This window comes from Octopus bimaculoides, unplaced genomic scaffold (assembly GCF_046866305.1).
Source record: "Octopus bimaculoides isolate indiv1 unplaced genomic scaffold, ASM4686630v1 contig181, whole genome shotgun sequence".
Taxonomy (NCBI): Eukaryota; Metazoa; Mollusca; class Cephalopoda; order Octopoda; family Octopodidae; genus Octopus; species Octopus bimaculoides.
In genome coordinates, this window is record NW_028315431.1 from 17195 (window position 1) to 35981 (window position 18787).

At 36.1% G+C, this 18787-nt stretch overlaps 1 protein-coding gene across 1 annotated transcript in view; it reads right to left on the minus strand.

Annotated features, from left to right (window-relative positions):
- LOC149129031 (uncharacterized) overlaps window positions 1-18787 on the minus strand; it is a gene marked incomplete at its 5' end in the record, with an annotated part of 51451 nt that overhangs the window by 14001 nt on the left and 18663 nt on the right. Inside the window, 20 exon segments of the mRNA XM_089346819.1 lie at window positions 170-208; window positions 1206-1775; window positions 2035-2073; window positions 3071-3640; window positions 3900-3938; window positions 4936-5505; window positions 5765-5803; window positions 6801-7370; window positions 7630-7668; window positions 8666-9235; window positions 9495-9533; window positions 10531-11100; window positions 11360-11398; window positions 12396-12965; window positions 13225-13263; window positions 14393-14830; window positions 15090-15128; window positions 16195-16695; window positions 16955-16993; window positions 18123-18560. Coding sequence (XP_089202945.1) covers window positions 170-208; window positions 1206-1775; window positions 2035-2073; window positions 3071-3640; window positions 3900-3938; window positions 4936-5505; window positions 5765-5803; window positions 6801-7370; window positions 7630-7668; window positions 8666-9235; window positions 9495-9533; window positions 10531-11100; window positions 11360-11398; window positions 12396-12965; window positions 13225-13263; window positions 14393-14830; window positions 15090-15128; window positions 16195-16695; window positions 16955-16993; window positions 18123-18560 — 5757 coding nt within the window.

The window sequence follows — 18787 nt, forward strand, 5'->3', positions numbered from 1 at the left end:
TATCAACATTAATCGCACAAATGAACGGCCACTAACAAATACATTCCGAAATTCTTTCCTTTAATTAGGTCTCATTTACTTAAGTAATTGTAATTACATTTCTACACGAGCCCTAGCTTATTTTACATTAGGTAACAAAACCAAAGTCAATATTTTTCAAATCTCTTACCAGGTGGCTTTGTATCAGGAATCGTGATGTCGGGACTTACTGTAAAGTGGAAAATGGCAACAGGAATTTCAGATTAATTCTCAATTCCTACATTCCGATAATTATTATTCTGCTCATAGATACATATTCACAATCAATTTTCGATACACAATAATCGAATTTCACACAAACAAAATACGATTGCAATTTCAACAAAAGAATAGAAGAGATTCATAAGAAACCAAAACAACACAACGTTGACAATATCGAAAAGACCAGAAACAACTTTCATTACTCATTTACAATGCTGTAATGAAGCATAATCTTTCAAATACATGAAAAACTTCAAAAACTTCCAAGCGTGATATGTCTGCTAAAACACAGCACAATGCTGAAAATTCAATAGCTTTCACTTACATACTTATCATTTCAAATTTATCAAGTGGAGCATATTTCAGATTGCTCAATAAAGCAGCACTTATTCATATGTATTTTGTTTCTCATCCTGTTTCTCGTGAATTAACTTCCCATGCTCAACATGCATTTTCACATTTTGTTTGTCGGCCTTTTCAAAACTTTACATATTGTGCCCATGTAAACGACAAACAGCAATACTTCATAACTAGGCAATTGTCTCTTACATTAATTCATTGATTCATACATGCACACGGGACATTACAGTAATGGCAACATATCCTTTAACGTCAATTGTTGCTCTCTAAGATTCAATGAATAAAACCAAAACAACTCCTATTCCATTTCACTGCACACAGCAGACATCAAATGCAATTCACAAGACACAAAGAACATTCATATTAAAACACTAAAGAAATTCAAACACAGAATAAAGGAAATACAAAAATATCAACCAGGTAAACAAGAATTGCAGCTTGCACAGCTGTGTAAACAGATCACCAAGAAAACAGAGGAGATGCAAAACAGCAAACATTTACAACAGAAAACGCTACAATCTCAAGATGTTCACTCCATTCAAAGGAAACGACGACAAGTGCGACGATGACGATGACAGGTGTAATATTCCTTGAGAAATACGTACCGGGACAGTAAGATTCAAATATCTTGTGCTTTAAGCCTTGAAGCTCATTAAAATCTTCCACAATGAAACTGTTAGCGCTTGCTGGAGTTGATGCAATTTTGTCAAGTTCTGTAGTTTCTGCAAGCCCTATACCTATAGCGTAAATATGGATGTTTTCTGCGCGAATAGCTTCCGCTTCTGGTATCGTTTGCAAAGCATTGACGTTGGAAACGCCATCAGTTATGAGGAAAATGATATTAGGAACACCGGCTCTGTCACCATTTACTGCTGTGAACATCTGTGTTCTGGCTGTGTGCAGACCTCCATATGTATTTGTGCTTCCATACACATAGGCAATGTTGTCAATAGCATCGAGGATATCACGTTTTGAACTGTAGCGATTCAAATGAAACTCAACCTCTACATCAGTGCTATAAATCACTGCCCCCACTCGCACGTTACCCGAGTCAATACTAGCATCCGATACAAAGTCTTTCATAAAAGCTAATATTTTCTTGAAGTTCGCATCAGTAACGCTAGTTGAAGAATCCAGAACGAACACAATGTCCGATTCAGCAGCATTGCAACGACCTAAAGAATAAGGAGGCAGCCATCAATTAACACTGGCACATACATAATAATTCAATATAGCTGTTCATTGAACATCAACACCTATACACCTATCAACATTAATCGCACAAATGAACGGCCACTAACAAATACATTCCGAAATTCTTTCCTTTAATTAGGTCTCATTTACTTAAGTAATTGTAATTACATTTCTACACGAGCCCTAGCTTATTTTACATTAGGTAACAAAACCAAAGTCAATATTTTTCAAATCTCTTACCAGGTGGCTTTGTATCAGGAATCGTGATGTCGGGACTTACTGTAAAGTGGAAAATGGCAAGAGGAATTTCAGATTAATTCTCAATTCCTACATTCCGATAATTATTATTCTGCTCATAGATACATATTCACAATCAATTTTCGATACACAATAATCGAATTTCACACAAACAAAATACGATTGCAATTTCAACAAAAGAATAGAAGAGATTCATAAGAAACCAAAACAACACAACGTTGACAATATCGAAAAGACCAGAAACAACTTTCATTACTCATTTACAATGCTGTAATGAAGCATAATCTTTCAAATACATGAAAAACTTCAAAAACTTCCAAGCGTGATATGTCTGCTAAAACACAGCACAATGCTGAAAATTCAATAGCTTTCACTTACATACTTATCATTTCAAATTTATCAAGTGGAGCATATTTCAGATTGCTCAATAAAGCAGCACTTATTCATATGTATTTTGTTTCTCATCCTGTTTCTCGTGAATTAACTTCCCATGCTCAACATGCATTTTCACATTTTGTTTGTCGGCCTTTTCAAAACTTTACATATTGTGCCCATGTAAACGACAAACAGCAATACTTCATAACTAGGCAATTGTCTCTTACATTAATTCATTGATTCATACATGCACACGGGACATTACAGTAATGGCAACATATCCTTTAACGTCAATTGTTGCTCTCTAAGATTCAATGAATAAAACCAAAACAACTCCTATTCCATTTCACTGCACACAGCAGACATCAAATGCAATTCACAAGACACAAAGAACATTCATATTAAAACACTAAAGAAATTCAAACACAGAATAAAGGAAATACAAAAATATCAACCAGGTAAACAAGAATTGCAGCTTGCACAGCTGTGTAAACAGATCACCAAGAAAACAGAGGAGATGCAAAACAGCAAACATTTACAACAGAAAACGCTACAATCTCAAGATGTTCACTCCATTCAAAGGAAACGACGACAAGTGCGACGATGACGATGACAGGTGTAATATTCCTTGAGAAATACGTACCGGGACAGTAAGATTCAAATATCTTGTGCTTTAAGCCTTGAAGCTCATTAAAATCTTCCACAATGAAACTGTTAGCGCTTGCTGGAGTTGATGCAATTTTGTCAAGTTCTGTAGTTTCTGCAAGCCCTATACCTATAGCGTAAATATGGATGTTTTCTGCGCGAATAGCTTCCGCTTCTGGTATCGTTTGCAAAGCATTGACGTTGGAAACGCCATCAGTTATGAGGAAAATGATATTAGGAACACCGGCTCTGTCACCATTTACTGCTGTGAACATCTGTGTTCTGGCTGTGTGCAGACCTCCATATGTATTTGTGCTTCCATACACATAGGCAATGTTGTCAATAGCATCGAGGATATCACGTTTTGAACTGTAGCGATTCAAATGAAACTCAACCTCTACATCAGTGCTATAAATCACTGCCCCCACTCGCACGTTACCCGAGTCAATACTAGCATCCGATACAAAGTCTTTCATAAAAGCTAATATTTTCTTGAAGTTCGCATCAGTAACGCTAGTTGAAGAATCCAGAACGAACACAATGTCCGATTCAGCAGCATTGCAACGACCTAAAGAATAAGGAGGCAGCCATCAATTAACACTGGCACATACATAATAATTCAATATAGCTGTTCATTGAACATCAACACCTATACACCTATCAACATTAATCGCACAAATGAATGGCCACTAACAAATACATTCCAAAATTCTTTCCTTTAATTAGGTCTCATTTACTTAAGTAATTGTAATTACATTTCTACACGAGCCCTAGCTTATTTTACATTAGGTAACAAAACCAAAGTCAATATTTTTCAAATCTCTTACCAGGTGGCTTTGTATCAGGAATCGTGATGTCGGGACTTACTGTAAAGTGGAAAATGGCAAGAGGAATTTCAGATTAATTCTCAATTCCTACATTCCGATAATTATTATTCTGCTCATAGATACATATTCACAATCAATTTTCGATACACAATAATCGAATTTCACACAAACAAAATACGATTGCAATTTCAACAAAAGAATAGAAGAGATTCATAAGAAACCAAAACAACACAACGTTGACAATATCGAAAAGACCAGAAACAACTTTCATTACTCATTTACAATGCTGTAATGAAGCATAATCTTTCAAATACATGAAAAACTTCAAAAACTTCCAAGCGTGATATGTCTGCTAAAACACAGCACAATGCTGAAAATTCAATAGCTTTCACTTACATACTTATCATTTCAAATTTATCAAGTGGAGCATATTTCAGATTGCTCAATAAAGCAGCACTTATTCATATGTATTTTGTTTCTCATCCTGTTTCTCGTGAATTAACTTCCCATGCTCAACATGCATTTTCACATTTTGTTTGTCGGCCTTTTCAAAACTTTACATATTGTGCCCATGTAAACGACAAACAGCAATACTTCATAACTAGGCAATTGTCTCTTACATTAATTCATTGATTCATACATGCACACAGGACATTACAGTAATGGCAACATATCCTTTAACGTCAATTGTTGCTCTCTAAGATTCAATGAATAAAACCAAAACAACTCCTATTCCATTTCACTGCACACAGCAGACATCAAATGCAATTCACAAGACACAAAGAACATTCATATTAAAACACTAAAGAAATTCAAACACAGAATAAAGGAAATACAAAAATATCAACCAGGTAAACAAGAATTGCAGCTTGCACAGCTGTGTAAACAGATCACCAAGAAAACAGAGGAGATGCAAAACAGCAAACATTTACAACAGAAAACGCTACAATCTCAAGATGTTCACTCCATTCAAAGGAAACGACGACAAGTGCGACGATGACGATGACAGGTGTAATATTCCTTGAGAAATACGTACCGGGACAGTAAGATTCAAATATCTTGTGCTTTAAGCCTTGAAGCTCATTAAAATCTTCCACAATGAAACTGTTAGCGCTTGCTGGAGTTGATGCAATTTTGTCAAGTTCTGTAGTTTCTGCAAGCCCTATACCTATAGCGTAAATATGGATGTTTTCTGCGCGAATAGCTTCCGCTTCTGGTATCGTTTGCAAAGCATTGACGTTGGAAACGCCATCAGTTATGAGGAAAATGATATTAGGAACACCGGCTCTGTCACCATTTACTGCTGTGAACATCTGTGTTCTGGCTGTGTGCAGACCTCCATATGTATTTGTGCTTCCATACACATAGGCAATGTTGTCAATAGCATCGAGGATATCACGTCTTGAACTGTAGCGATTCAAATGAAACTCAACCTCTACATCAGTGCTATAAATCACTGCCCCCACTCGCACGTTACCCGAGTCAATACTAGCATCCGATACAAAGTCTTTCATAAAAGCTAATATTTTCTTGAAGTTCGCATCAGTAACGCTAGTTGAAGAATCCAGAACGAACACAATGTCCGATTCAGCAGCATTGCAACGACCTAAAGAATAAGGAGGCAGCCATCAATTAACACTGGCACATACATAATAATTCAATATAGCTGTTCATTGAACATCAACACCTATACACCTATCAACATTAATCGCACAAATGAACGGCCACTAACAAATACATTCCGAAATTCTTTCCTTTAATTAGGTCTCATTTACTTAAGTAATTGTAATTACATTTCTACACGAGCCCTAGCTTATTTTACATTAGGTAACAAAACCAAAGTCAATATTTTTCAAATCTCTTACCAGGTGGCTTTGTATCAGGAATCGTGATGTCGGGACTTACTGTAAAGTGGAAAATGGCAACAGGAATTTCAGATTAATTCTCAATTCCTACATTCCGATAATTATTATTCTGCTCATAGATACATATTCACAATCAATTTTCGATACACAATAATCGAATTTCACACAAACAAAATACGATTGCAATTTCAACAAAAGAATAGAAGAGATTCATAAGAAACCAAAACAACACAACGTTGACAATATCGAAAAGACCAGAAACAACTTTCATTACTCATTTACAATGCTGTAATGAAGCATAATCTTTCAAATACATGAAAAACTTCAAAAACTTCCAAGCGTGATATGTCTGCTAAAACACAGCACAATGCTGAAAATTCAATAGCTTTCACTTACATACTTATCATTTCAAATTTATCAAGTGGAGCATATTTCAGATTGCTCAATAAAGCAGCACTTATTCATATGTATTTTGTTTCTCATCCTGTTTCTCGTGAATTAACTTCCCATGCTCAACATGCATTTTCACATTTTGTTTGTCGGCCTTTTCAAAACTTTACATATTGTGCCCATGTAAACGACAAACAGCAATACTTCATAACTAGGCAATTGTCTCTTACATTAATTCATTGATTCATACATGCACACGGGACATTACAGTAATGGCAACATATCCTTTAACGTCAATTGTTGCTCTCTAAGATTCAATGAATAAAACCAAAACAACTCCTATTCCATTTCACTGCACACAGCAGACATCAAATGCAATTCACAAGACACAAAGAACATTCATATTAAAACACTAAAGAAATTCAAACACAGAATAAAGGAAATACAAAAATATCAACCAGGTAAACAAGAATTGCAGCTTGCACAGCTGTGTAAACAGATCACCAAGAAAACAGAGGAGATGCAAAACAGCAAACATTTACAACAGAAAACGCTACAATCTCAAGATGTTCACTCCATTCAAAGGAAACGACGACAAGTGCGACGATGACGATGACAGGTGTAATATTCCTTGAGAAATACGTACCGGGACAGTAAGATTCAAATATCTTGTGCTTTAAGCCTTGAAGCTCATTAAAATCTTCCACAATGAAACTGTTAGCGCTTGCTGGAGTTGATGCAATTTTGTCAAGTTCTGTAGTTTCTGCAAGCCCTATACCTATAGCGTAAATATGGATGTTTTCTGCGCGAATAGCTTCCGCTTCTGGTATCGTTTGCAAAGCATTGACGTTGGAAACGCCATCAGTTATGAGGAAAATGATATTAGGAACACAGGCTCTGTCACCATTTACTGCTGTGAACATCTGTGTTCTGGCTGTGTGCAGACCTCCATATGTATTTGTGCTTCCATACACATAGGCAATGTTGTCAATAGCATCGAGGATATCACGTTTTGAACTGTAGCGATTCAAATGAAACTCAACCTCTACATCAGTGCTATAAATCACTGCCCCCACTCGCACGTTACCCGAGTCAATACTAGCATCCGATACAAAGTCTTTCATAAAAGCTAATATTTTCTTGAAGTTCGCATCAGTAACGCTAGTTGAAGAATCCAGAACGAACACAATGTCCGATTCAGCAGCATTGCAACGACCTAAAGAATAAGGAGGCAGCCATCAATTAACACTGGCACATACATAATAATTCAATATAGCTGTTCATTGAACATCAACACCTATACACCTATCAACATTAATCGCACAAATGAACGGCCACTAACAAATACATTCCGAAATTCTTTCCTTTAATTAGGTCTCATTTACTTAAGTAATTGTAATTACATTTCTACACGAGCCCTAGCTTATTTTACATTAGGTAACAAAACCAAAGTCAATATTTTTCAAATCTCTTACCAGGTGGCTTTGTATCAGGAATCGTGATGTCGGGACTTACTGTAAAGTGGAAAATGGCAAGAGGAATTTCAGATTAATTCTCAATTCCTACATTCCGATAATTATTATTCTGCTCATAGATACATATTCACAATCAATTTTCGATACACAATAATCGAATTTCACACAAACAAAATACGATTGCAATTTCAACAAAAGAATAGAAGAGATTCATAAGAAACCAAAACAACACAACGTTGACAATATCGAAAAGACCAGAAACAACTTTCATTACTCATTTACAATGCTGTAATGAAGCATAATCTTTCAAATACATGAAAAACTTCAAAAACTTCCAAGCGTGATATGTCTGCTAAAACACAGCACAATGCTGAAAATTCAATAGCTTTCACTTACATACTTATCATTTCAAATTTATCAAGTGGAGCATATTTCAGATTGCTCAATAAAGCAGCACTTATTCATATGTATTTTGTTTCTCATCCTGTTTCTCGTGAATTAACTTCCCATGCTCAACATGCATTTTCACATTTTGTTTGTCGGCCTTTTCAAAACTTTACATATTGTGCCCATGTAAACGACAAACAGCAATACTTCATAACTAGGCAATTGTCTCTTACATTAATTCATTGATTCATACATGCACACGGGACATTACAGTAATGGCAACATATCCTTTAACGTCAATTGTTGCTCTCTAAGATTCAATGAATAAAACCAAAACAACTCCTATTCCATTTCACTGCACACAGCAGACATCAAATGCAATTCACAAGACACAAAGAACATTCATATTAAAACACTAAAGAAATTCAAACACAGAATAAAGGAAATACAAAAATATCAACCAGGTAAACAAGAATTGCAGCTTGCACAGCTGTGTAAACAGATCACCAAGAAAACAGAGGAGATGCAAAACAGCAAACATTTACAACAGAAAACGCTACAATCTCAAGATGTTCACTCCATTCAAAGGAAACGACGACAAGTGCGACGATGACGATGACAGGTGTAATATTCCTTGAGAAATACGTACCGGGACAGTAAGATTCAAATATCTTGTGCTTTAAGCCTTGAAGCTCATTAAAATCTTCCACAATGAAACTGTTAGCGCTTGCTGGAGTTGATGCAATTTTGTCAAGTTCTGTAGTTTCTGCAAGCCCTATACCTATAGCGTAAATATGGATGTTTTCTGCGCGAATAGCTTCCGCTTCTGGTATCGTTTGCAAAGCATTGACGTTGGAAACGCCATCAGTTATGAGGAAAATGATATTAGGAACACCGGCTCTGTCACCATTTACTGCTGTGAACATCTGTGTTCTGGCTGTGTGCAGACCTCCATATGTATTTGTGCTTCCATACACATAGGCAATGTTGTCAATAGCATCGAGGATATCACGTTTTGAACTGTAGCGATTCAAATGAAACTCAACCTCTACATCAGTGCTATAAATCACTGCCCCCACTCGCACGTTACCCGAGTCAATACTAGCATCCGATACAAAGTCTTTCATAAAAGCTAATATTTTCTTGAAGTTCGCATCAGTAACGCTAGTTGAAGAATCCAGAACGAACACAATGTCCGATTCAGCAGCATTGCAACGACCTAAAGAATAAGGAGGCAGCCATCAATTAACACTGGCACATACATAATAATTCAATATAGCTGTTCATTGAACATCAACACCTATACACCTATCAACATTAATCGCACAAATGAATGGCCACTAACAAATACATTCCAAAATTCTTTCCTTTAATTAGGTCTCATTTACTTAAGTAATTGTAATTACATTTCTACACGAGCCCTAGCTTATTTTACATTAGGTAACAAAACCAAAGTCAATATTTTTCAAATCTCTTACCAGGTGGCTTTGTATCAGGAATCGTGATGTCGGGACTTACTGTAAAGTGGAAAATGGCAAGAGGAATTTCAGATTAATTCTCAATTCCTACATTCCGATAATTATTATTCTGCTCATAGATACATATTCACAATCAATTTTCGATACACAATAATCGAATTTCACACAAACAAAATACGATTGCAATTTCAACAAAAGAATAGAAGAGATTCATAAGAAACCAAAACAACACAACGTTGACAATATCGAAAAGACCAGAAACAACTTTCATTACTCATTTACAATGCTGTAATGAAGCATAATCTTTCAAATACATGAAAAACTTCAAAAACTTCCAAGCGTGATATGTCTGCTAAAACACAGCACAATGCTGAAAATTCAATAGCTTTCACTTACATACTTATCATTTCAAATTTATCAAGTGGAGCATATTTCAGATTGCTCAATAAAGCAGCACTTATTCATATGTATTTTGTTTCTCATCCTGTTTCTCGTGAATTAACTTCCCATGCTCAACATGCATTTTCACATTTTGTTTGTCGGCCTTTTCAAAACTTTACATATTGTGCCCATGTAAACGACAAACAGCAATACTTCATAACTAGGCAATTGTCTCTTACATTAATTCATTGATTCATACATGCACACGGGACATTACAGTAATGGCAACATATCCTTTAACGTCAATTGTTGCTCTCTAAGATTCAATGAATAAAACCAAAACAACTCCTATTCCATTTCACTGCACACAGCAGACATCAAATGCAATTCACAAGACACAAAGAACATTCATATTAAAACACTAAAGAAATTCAAACACAGAATAAAGGAAATACAAAAATATCAACCAGGTAAACAAGAATTGCAGCTTGCACAGCTGTGTAAACAGATCACCAAGAAAACAGAGGAGATGCAAAACAGCAAACATTTACAACAGAAAACGCTACAATCTCAAGATGTTCACTCCATTCAAAGGAAACGACGACAAGTGCGACGATGACGATGACAGGTGTAATATTCCTTGAGAAATACGTACCGGGACAGTAAGATTCAAATATCTTGTGCTTTAAGCCTTGAAGCTCATTAAAATCTTCCACAATGAAACTGTTAGCGCTTGCTGGAGTTGATGCAATTTTGTCAAGTTCTGTAGTTTCTGCAAGCCCTATACCTATAGCGTAAATATGGATGTTTTCTGCGCGAATAGCTTCCGCTTCTGGTATCGTTTGCAAAGCATTGACGTTGGAAACGCCATCAGTTATGAGGAAAATGATATTAGGAACACCGGCTCTGTCACCATTTACTGCTGTGAACATCTGTGTTCTGGCTGTGTGCAGACCTCCATATGTATTTGTGCTTCCATACACATAGGCAATGTTGTCAATAGCATCGAGGATATCACGTTTTGAACTGTAGCGATTCAAATGAAACTCAACCTCTACATCAGTGCTATAAATCACTGCCCCCACTCGCACGTTACCCGAGTCAATACTAGCATCCGATACAAAGTCTTTCATAAAAGCTAATATTTTCTTGAAGTTCGCATCAGTAACGCTAGTTGAAGAATCCAGAACGAACACAATGTCCGATTCAGCAGCATTGCAACGACCTAAAGAATAAGGAGGCAGCCATCAATTAACACTGGCACATACATAATAATTCAATATAGCTGTTCATTGAACATCAACACCTATACACCTATCAACATTAATCGCACAAATGAACGGCCACTAACAAATACATTCCGAAATTCTTTCCTTTAATTAGGTCTCATTTACTTAAGTAATTGTAATTACATTTCTACACGAGCCCTAGCTTATTTTACATTAGGTAACAAAACCAAAGTCAATATTTTTCAAATCTCTTACCAGGTGGCTTTGTATCAGGAATCGTGATGTCGGGACTTACTGTAAAGTGGAAAATGGCAAGAGGAATTTCAGATTAATTCTCAATTCCTACATTCCGATAATTATTATTCTGCTCATAGATACATATTCACAATCAATTTTCGATACACAATAATCGAATTTCACACAAACAAAATACGATTGCAATTTCAACAAAAGAATAGAAGAGATTCATAAGAAACCAAAACAACACAACGTTGACAATATCGAAAAGACCAGAAACAACTTTCATTACTCATTTACAATGCTGTAATGAAGCATAATCTTTCAAATACATGAAAAACTTCAAAAACTTCCAAGCGTGATATGTCTGCTAAAACACAGCACAATGCTGAAAATTCAATAGCTTTCACTTACATACTTATCATTTCAAATTTATCAAGTGGAGCATATTTCAGATTGCTCAATAAAGCAGCACTTATTCATATGTATTTTGTTTCTCATCCTGTTTCTCGTGAATTAACTTCCCATGCTCAACATGCATTTTCACATTTTGTTTGTCGGCCTTTTCAAAACTTTACATATTGTGCCCATGTAAACGACAAACAGCAATACTTCATAACTAGGCAATTGTCTCTTACATTAATTCATTGATTCATACATGCACACGGGACATTACAGTAATGGCAACATATCCTTTAACGTCAATTGTTGCTCTCTAAGATTCAATGAATAAAACCAAAACAACTCCTATTCCATTTCACTGCACACAGCAGACATCAAATGCAATTCACAAGACACAAAGAACATTCATATTAAAACACTAAAGAAATTCAAACACAGAATAAAGGAAATACAAAAATATCAACCAGGTAAACAAGAATTGCAGCTTGCACAGCTGTGTAAACAGATCACCAAGAAAACAGAGGAGATGCAAAACAGCAAACATTTACAACAGAAAACGCTACAATCTCAAGATGTTCACTCCATTCAAAGGAAACGACGACAAGTGCGACGATGACGATGACAGGTGTAATATTCCTTGAGAAATACGTACCGGGACAGTAAGATTCAAATATCTTGTGCTTTAAGCCTTGAAGCTCATTAAAATCTTCCACAATGAAACTGTTAGCGCTTGCTGGAGTTGATGCAATTTTGTCAAGTTCTGTAGTTTCTGCAAGCCCTATACCTATAGCGTAAATATGGATGTTTTCTGCGCGAATAGCTTCCGCTTCTGGTATCGTTTGCAAAGCATTGACGTTGGAAACGCCATCAGTTATGAGGAAAATGATATTAGGAACACCGGCTCTGTCACCATTTACTGCTGTGAACATCTGTGTTCTGGCTGTGTGCAGACCTCCATATGTATTTGTGCTTCCATACACATAGGCAATGTTGTCAATAGCATCGAGGATATCACGTTTTGAACTGTAGCGATTCAAATGAAACTCAACCTCTACATCAGTGCTATAAATCACTGCCCCCACTCGCACGTTACCCGAGTCAATACTAGCATCCGATACAAAGTCTTTCATAAAAGCTAATATTTTCTTGAAGTTCGCATCAGTAACGCTAGTTGAAGAATCCAGAACGAACACAATGTCCGATTCAGCAGCATTGCAACGACCTAAAGAATAAGGAGGCAGCCATCAATTAACACTGGCACATACATAATAATTCAATATAGCTGTTCATTGAACATCAACACCTATACACCTATCAACATTAATCGCACAAATGAACGGCCACTAACAAATACATTCCGAAATTCTTTCCTTTAATTAGGTCTCATTTACTTAAGTAATTGTAATTACATTTCTACACGAGCCCTAGCTTATTTTACATTAGGTAACAAAACCAAAGTCAATATTTTTCAAATCTCTTACCAGGTGGCTTTGTATCAGGAATCGTGATGTCGGGACTTACTGTAAAGTGGAAAATGGCAAGAGGAATTTCAGATTAATTCTCAATTCCTACATTCCGATAATTATTATTCTGCTCATAGATACATATTCACAATCAATTTTCGATACACAATAATCGAATTTCACACAAACAAAATACGATTGCAATTTCAACAAAAGAATAGAAGAGATTCATAAGAAACCAAAACAACACAACGTTGACAATATCGAAAAGACCAGAAACAACTTTCATTACTCATTTACAATGCTGTAATGAAGCATAATCTTTCAAATACATGAAAAACTTCAAAAACTTCCAAGCGTGATATGTCTGCTAAAACACAGCACAATGCTGAAAATTCAATAGCTTTCACTTACATACTTATCATTTCAAATTTATCAAGTGGAGCATATTTCATATTGCTCAATAAAGCAGCACTTATTCATATGTATTTTGTTTCTCATCCTGTTTCTCGTGAATTAACTTCCCATGCTCAACATGCATTTTCACATTTTGTTTGTCGGCCTTTTCAAAACTTTACATATTGTGCCCATGTAAACGACAAACAGCAATACTTCATAACTAGGCAATTGTCTCTTACATTAATTCATTGATTCATACATGCACACGGGACATTACAGTAATGGCAACATATCCTTTAACGTCAATTGTTGCTCTCTAAGATTCAATGAATAAAACCAAAACAACTCCTATTCCATTTCACTGCACACAGCAGACATCAAATGCAATTCACAAGACACAAAGAACATTCATATTAAAACACTAAAGAAATTCAAACACAGAATAAAGGAAATACAAAAATATCAACCAGGTAAACAAGAATTGCAGCTTGCACAGCTGTGTAAACAGATGACCAAGAAAACAGAGGAGATGCAAAACAGCAAACATTTACAACAGAAAACGCTACAATCTCAAGATGTTCACTCCATTCAAAGGAAACGACGACAAGTGCGACGATGACGATGACAGGTGTAATATTCCTTGAGAAATACGTACCGGGACAGTAAGATTCAAATATCTTGTGCTTTAAGCCTTGAAGCTCATTAAAATCTTCCACAATGAAACTGTTAGCGCTTGCTGGAGTTGATGCAATTTTGTCAAGTTCTGTAGTTTCTGCAAGCCCTATACCTATAGCGTAAATATGGATGTTTTCTGCGCGAATAGCTTCCGCTTCTGGTATCGTTTGCAAAGCATTGACGTTGGAAACGCCATCAGTTATGAGGAAAATGATATTAGGAACACCGGCTCTGTCACCATTTACTGCTGTGAACATCTGTGTTCTGGCTGTGTGCAGACCTCCATATGTATTTGTGCTTCCATACACATAGGCAATGTTGTCAATAGCATCGAGGATATCACGTTTTGAACTGTAGCGATTCAAATGAAACTCAACCTCTACATCAGTGCTATAAATCACTGCCCCCACTCGCACGTTACCCGAGTCAATACTAGCATCCGATACAAAGTCTTTCATAAAAGCTAATATTTTCTTGAAGTTCGCATCAGTAACGCTAGTTGAAGAATCCAGAACGAACACAATGTCCGATTCAGCAGCATTGCAACGACCTAAAGAATAAGGAGGCAGCCATCAATTAACACTGGCACATACATAATAATTCAATATAGCTGTTCATTGAACATCAACACCTATACACCTATCAACATTAATCGCACAAATGAATGGCCACTAACAAATACATTCCAAAATTCTTTCCTTTAATTAGGTCTCATTTACTTAATTAATTGTAATTACATTTCTACACGAGCCCTAGCTTATTTTACATTAGGTAACAAAACCAAAGTCAATATTTTTCAAATCTCTTACCAGGTGGCTTTGTATCAGGAATCGTGATGTCGGGACTTACTGTAAAGTGGAAAATGGCAAGAGGAATTTCAGATTAATTCTCAATTCCTACATTCCGATAATTATTATTCTGCTCATAGATACATATTCACAATCAATTTTCGATACACAATAATCGAATTTCACACAAACAAAATACGATTGCAATTTCAACAAAAGAATAGAAGAGATTCATAAGAAACCAAAACAACACAACGTTGACAATATCGAAAAGACCAGAAACAACTTTCATTACTCATTTACAATGCTGTAATGAAGCATAATCTTTCAAATACATGAAAAACTTCAAAAACTTCCAAGCGTGATATGTCTGCTAAAACACAGCACAATGCTGAAAATTCAATAGCTTTCACTTACATACTTATCATTTCAAATTTATCAAGTGGAGCATATTTCAGATTGCTCAATAAAGCAGCACTTATTCATATGTATTTTGTTTCTCATCCTGTTTCTCGTGAATTAACTTCCCATGCTCAACATGCATTTTCACATTTTGTTTGTCGGCCTTTTCAAAACTTTACATATTGTGCCCATGTAAACGACAAACAGCAATACTTCATAACTAGGCAATTGTCTCTTACATTAATTCATTGATTCATACATGCACACGGGACATTACAGTAATGGCAACATATCCTTTAACGTCAATTGTTGCTCTCTAAGATTCAATGAATAAAACCAAAACAACTCCTATTCCATTTCACTGCACACAGCAGACATCAAATGCAATTCACAAGACACAAAGAACATTCATATTAAAACACTAAAGAAATTCAAACACAGAATAAAGGAAATACAAAAATATCAACCAGGTAAACAAGAATTGCAGCTTGCACAGCGGTGTAAACAGATCACTAAGAATACAGAGGAGATGCAAAACAGCAAACATTTACAACAGAAAACGCTACAATCTCAAGATGTTCACTCCATTCAAAGGAAACGACGACAACTGCGACGATGACGATGACAGGTGTAATATTCCTTGAGAAATACGTACCGGGACAGTAAGATTCAAATATCTTGTGCTTTAAGCCTTGAAGCTCATTAAAATCTTCCACAGTGAAACTGTTAGCGCTTGCTGGAGTTGATGCAATTTTGTCAAGTTCTGTAGTTTCTGCAAGCCCTATACCTATAGCGTAAATATGGATGTTTTCTGCGCGAATAGCTTCCGCTTCTGGTATCGTTTGCAAAGCATTGACGTTGGAAACGCCATCAGTTATGAGGAAAATGATATTAGGAACACCGGCTCTGTCACCATTTACTGCTGTGAACATCTGTGTTCTGGCTGTGTGCAGACCTCCATATGTATTTGTGCTTCCATACACATAGGCAATGTTGTCAATAGCATCGAGGATATCACGTTTTGAACTGTAGCGATTCAAATGAAACTCAACCTCTACATCAGTGCTATAAATCACTGCCCCCACTCGCACGTTACCCGAGTCAATACTAGCATACGATACAAAGTCTTTCATAAAAGCTAATATTTTCTTGAAGTTCGCATCAGTAACGCTAGTTGAAGAATCCAGAACGAACACAATGTCCGATTCAGCAGCATTGCAACGACCTAAAGAATAAGGAGGCAGCCATCAATTAACACTGGCACATACATAATAATTCAATATAGCTGTTCATTGAACATCAACACCTATACACCTATCAACATTAATCGCACAAATGAACGGCCACTAACAAATACATTCCGAAATTCTTTCCTTTAATTAGGTCTCATTTACTTAAGTAATTGTAATTACATTTCTACACGAGCCCTAGCTTATTTTACATTAGGTAACAAAACCAAAGTCAATATTTTTCAAATCTCTTACCAGGTGGCTTTGTATCAGGAATCGTGATGTCGGGACTTACTGTAAAGTGGAAAATGGCAAGAGGAATTTCAGATTAATTCTCAATTCCTACATTCCGATAATTATTATTCTGCTCATAGATACATATTCACAATCAATTTTCGATACACAATAATCGAATTTCACACAAACAAAATACGATTGCAATTTCAACAAAAGAATAGAAGAGATTCATAAGAAACCAAAACAACACAACGTTGACAATATCGAAAAGACCAGAAACAACTTTCATTACTCATTTACAATGTTGTAATAAAGCATAATCTTTCAAATACATGAAAAACTTCAAAAACTTCCCAGCGTGATATGTCTGTTAAAACACAGCACAATGCTGAAAGTTCAATAGCTTTCACTTACATACTTATCGTTTCAAATTTCTCAAGTGGAGCATATTTCAGATTGCTCAATAAAGCAGCACTTATTCATATGTATTTTGTTTCTCATCCTGTTTCTCGTGAATTAACTTCCCATGCTCAACATGCATTTTCACATTTTGTTTGTCGGCCTTTTCAAAACTTTACATATTGTGCCCATGTAAACGACAAACAGCAATACTTCATAACTAGGCAATTGTCTCTTACATTAATTCATTGATTCATACATGCACACGGGACATTACAGTAATGGCAACATATCCTTTAACGTCAATTGTTGCTCTCTAAGATTCAATGAATAAAACCAAAACAACTCCTATTCCATTTCACTGCACACAGCAGACATCAAATGCAATTCATAAGACACAAAGAACATTCATATTAAAACACTAAAGAAATTCAAACACAGAATAAAGGAAATACAAAAATATCAACCAGGTAAAGAAGAATTGCAGCTTGCACAGCGGTGTAAACAGATCACTAAGAATACAGAGGAGATGCAAAACAGCAAACATTTACAACAGAAAACGCTACAATCTCAAGATGTTCACTCCATTCAAAGGAAACGACGACAACTGCGACGATGACGATGACAGGTGTAATATTCCTTGAGAAATACGTACCGGGACAGTAAGATTCAAATATCTTGTGCTTTAAGCCTTGAAGCTCATTAAAATCTTCCACAGTGAAACTGTTAGCGCTTGCTGGAGTTGATGCAATTTTGTCAAGTTCTGTAGTTTCTGCAAGCCCTATACCTATAGCGTAAATATGGATGTTTTCTGCGCGAATAGCTTCCGCTTCTGGTATCGTTTGCAAAGCATTGACGTTGGAAACGCCATCAGTTATGAGGAAAATGATATTAGGAACACCGGCTCTGTCACCATTTACTGCTGTGAACATCTGTGTTCTGGCTGTGTGCAGACCTCCATATGTATTTGTGCTTCCATACACATAGGCAATGTTGTCAATAGCATCGAGGATATCACGTTTTGAACTGTAGCGATTCAAAAGAAACTCAACCTCTACATCAGTGCTATAAATCACTGCCCCCACTCGCACGTTACCCGAGTCAATACTAGCATCCGATACAAAGTCTTTCATAAAAGCTAATATTTTCTTGAAGTTCGCATCAGTAACGCTAGTTGAAGAATCCAGAACGAACACAATGTCCGATTCAGCAGCATTGCAACGACCTAAAGAATAAGGAGGCAGCCATCAATTAACACTGGCACATACATAATATTTCAATATAGCTGTTCATTGAACATCAACACCTATACACCTATCAACATTAATCGCACAAATGAACAGCCACTAACAAATACATTCCGAAATTCTTTCCTTTAATTAGGTCTCATTTACTTAAGTAATTGTAATTACATTTCTACACGAGCCCTAGCTTATTTTACATTAGGTAACA